A 2,787-nucleotide genomic window follows, 5' to 3' on the forward strand; every position below is an offset into this window, starting at 1 on the left:
GGGGTGCATTGCAATTGAGTTGAGTCGGCTAGGTGGGGTCCGCGCCCTGCAATTTGTTGTTCGCGCGGGGCGTGACCGTGATTCGGCTGGCGTAATGCGTGCTACACGCCGCCGCCTTTGCTTCGGTGTCCTAAATTTGGTGCGCGCGGCGCGAGCACATACGGATCTTGTTTGCCGCGGCTGTAGTTTGCCGCCCGGCCGCGTGACCTGGGGTTGTGCACTGGGTGCCTGTTGAGCGCTCCGACATCCCCTGGCCCCCCCGCTTTTGCAACCCTGCACCAGCAAAATCAACCCAACGCACCCTCAGAACCTGCACACGCTGGCGAGCCAGCTTTCTACAGCCGCTGCTGGCGCCGCTGATCCCCGCCTCTCGCCCAACCTCACCCTGCGGCCGCCCAACCAGCGCTTCTTCCCCTCCCGGCCCCCCTCCCCTGTCCCCAGGCTGTGTTCAACTATGACTTTGACAGCCTGACCCACGACGACCCCGTCATCCAGGTGGGGGATTGTTGGGGCACCCTGAAACACGGCTGTCACATGAACGCACGCACGCACACGCGCGAGAGCACGCAGCGCACACACAAAACAAACGCATGCACATCCACATGCACACAACGTCTCTTTCCATCTCTCTCTGTCTTTGCACTAAGTATGTGTGTGACACCCTCACTCACACAACCCACTCACTCTCTCTCACACATCCACACACACATCCACACACACATCCACACACGCACACCCAATGCCCCCTGTTCCCCCCTGCCCAGGCGGTGTACACCGCCCTGCGTGAGGCCGAGTACCGCTCCACCGCCCCCATCGCGTACTGGAACCTGCCCCCCGCGCGGTGGCTGGTGCCGCGGCAGAGGCGCGTGCAGGAGGCGCTCAAGGTGGATGTGTGTGTGTTTGGGGGGGGGGGGTGCGCGCGTGGATGCGTGCGTGCGCAACGCGCCCCTCATGCATCTATACCTGCTGCTTGTCAGGGACCTGCGGGCGCGTGCCGGACTCAGGCCGGGTCAGGGGAATGCGCACCCGCTTGCTCCGGGCCAGGCGAAAAAGGCGCGTGGGCCGGGGCTGTTCAGCGTCGCGTGAGCCATTTGTATGCACCATGCCTGCCCCCAAACCTCCCACCATCCACTCATCTTAAAAACCTCAACTATTCCCTCCAGATCGTGAACGCCACCCTGGACTCCCTCATAGCCAAGGCCAAGGCCCTGGTGGATGAGGAAGACAAGGACTGGGAGGAGGAGTTCATGAGCGAGGTGGGGGGAGAGAGAGAGAGAGAGAGTGTGTGTGTGTGTGTGTGTGTGTGTGTGTGTGTGTGTGCATGTGCGTGTGCATGTGTGTGTGCATGTGCGTGTGTGTGTGTGTGTGTGTGTGTGTGTGTGCGTGCGTGCGTGCGTGTGTGTGTGTGTGTGCGCGCGCGCGCGCACGTGTGATGCCTTTCCAAGGCGTGCGTTTCCAGGGGCGCGTATGTGAGGCGATTGCAAGCGGTCTGCACCTGCAAATGTTTTTTGGTGGTGGTCGGGATCAACCGTTTTTGATTCACCACCCTTTTCCACACTCCTGCCAAAACCCCATTTCGCTGCTTACCGTATTCTAAGCCGCTAAATCTTGCTGCCTCACCCCACCCCAACCTCTCAACAGCGGGACCCCTCCATCCTGCACTTCCTGGTGGCCAGTGGCGATGACATCACCTCCAAGCAGCTGCGCGACGACCTCATGGTGTGGCCCCTGGCACCAGAGGGTCAAACCACGGTCATACCCGGCCAAACGTAGCCTGTATGCAGCCAGTTCACACCGGTCGGCACATAGCTCTGACCCCTTAGTGAATGCAGCTGTGTGCTCCGCCGCCTTGGACGCCCCGGTTTTGGACCCTCCATCCCCCTTGTGCAGCTCAAGTCTACATCATTCGCCCACCTCCACTGCTCTCCCAGCTCCTCGCCTCATCTCTCCTTGATTAAACAACCTCATTTCCCCCCATCTTGCACCTCACTCGCAACCCCCTCAAACCTTCTCCCCAAGACCCTGCTCATCGCGGGCCACGAGACGACCGCGGCCGTGCTGACCTGGACGCTGCACCTCCTGGCTGACCGCCCCGACGTGGTCGACCGCATCCGCCAGGAGGTGGGGGGCCACGCACAAAAAGATTGAATCAGTTCGAGGGTGGTGGTGCACAGTAGAGAAGGCCAGGAGATTGCATGTACCGTATGTATCTACACGCCTGCATCAAAGCAAGCATTGGTGTATGCCTGGGGCACCTGGGCGTTTTGAGTGCAGCAGTCCTTGGTGCGGCCGCCTTCTGCACTCTCAATCTTGAAATTTGCCTTTGCGTTGCCCACACGCGGCGCGCGGCTCCCGCCAGGTGGACGCTGTCATCGGGGACGGCGCGCCCACTGTGGAGCAGCTCATGCAGCTGCGCTACACCACGCGCGTTATTAACGAGGGCATGCGCCTCTACCCGCAGCCGCCCGTCCTCATCCGCCGCGCGCTGGAGGTGGGCGCCTCTGATTTTGGCTGCTGCTGCTGCGGCTGGCGCTGCCGCTGCTGCTGCTGCTGCTCCTGCTGGCGCTGCCGCCGCTGCTGCTGCTGCTGCTGCTGCTGCTGCTGCTGCTGCTGCTGCTGCTGCTGCTGCTGCTGCTGCTGCCGCTGCTGCTGGCGCTGGCGCTGGCGCTGGCGCTGGCGCTGCTGCTGCTGCTGGCGCTGCTGCTGCTGCTGCTGCTGCTGCTGCTGCTGCTGCTGCTGCTGCTGCTGCTGCTGCTGCCGCTGCCGCTGCCGCTGCTGCTGCTGCTG

At 62.6% G+C, this 2,787-nt stretch overlaps 1 protein-coding gene across 1 annotated transcript; it reads left to right on the forward strand.

The window, feature by feature from the left end:
- Window positions 1-94: 94 nt before the first annotated feature.
- On the forward strand, window positions 95-2,148 carry MNEG_0986 (hypothetical protein; the record flags this gene model as incomplete). Its single annotated transcript, XM_014050522.1, has 6 exons — window positions 95-139; window positions 442-495; window positions 765-884; window positions 1,164-1,256; window positions 1,642-1,719; window positions 2,020-2,148. 6 exons carry the CDS (start codon window positions 95-97, stop codon window positions 2,146-2,148), a joined length of 519 nt encoding a protein of 172 aa, XP_013905976.1.
- Between the last annotated feature and the right edge of the window lie 639 nt (window positions 2,149-2,787).

Source organism: Monoraphidium neglectum (assembly GCF_000611645.1).
Source record: "Monoraphidium neglectum strain SAG 48.87 unplaced genomic scaffold scaffold00092, whole genome shotgun sequence".
NCBI classification, from domain to species: Eukaryota; Viridiplantae; Chlorophyta; class Chlorophyceae; order Sphaeropleales; family Selenastraceae; genus Monoraphidium; species Monoraphidium neglectum.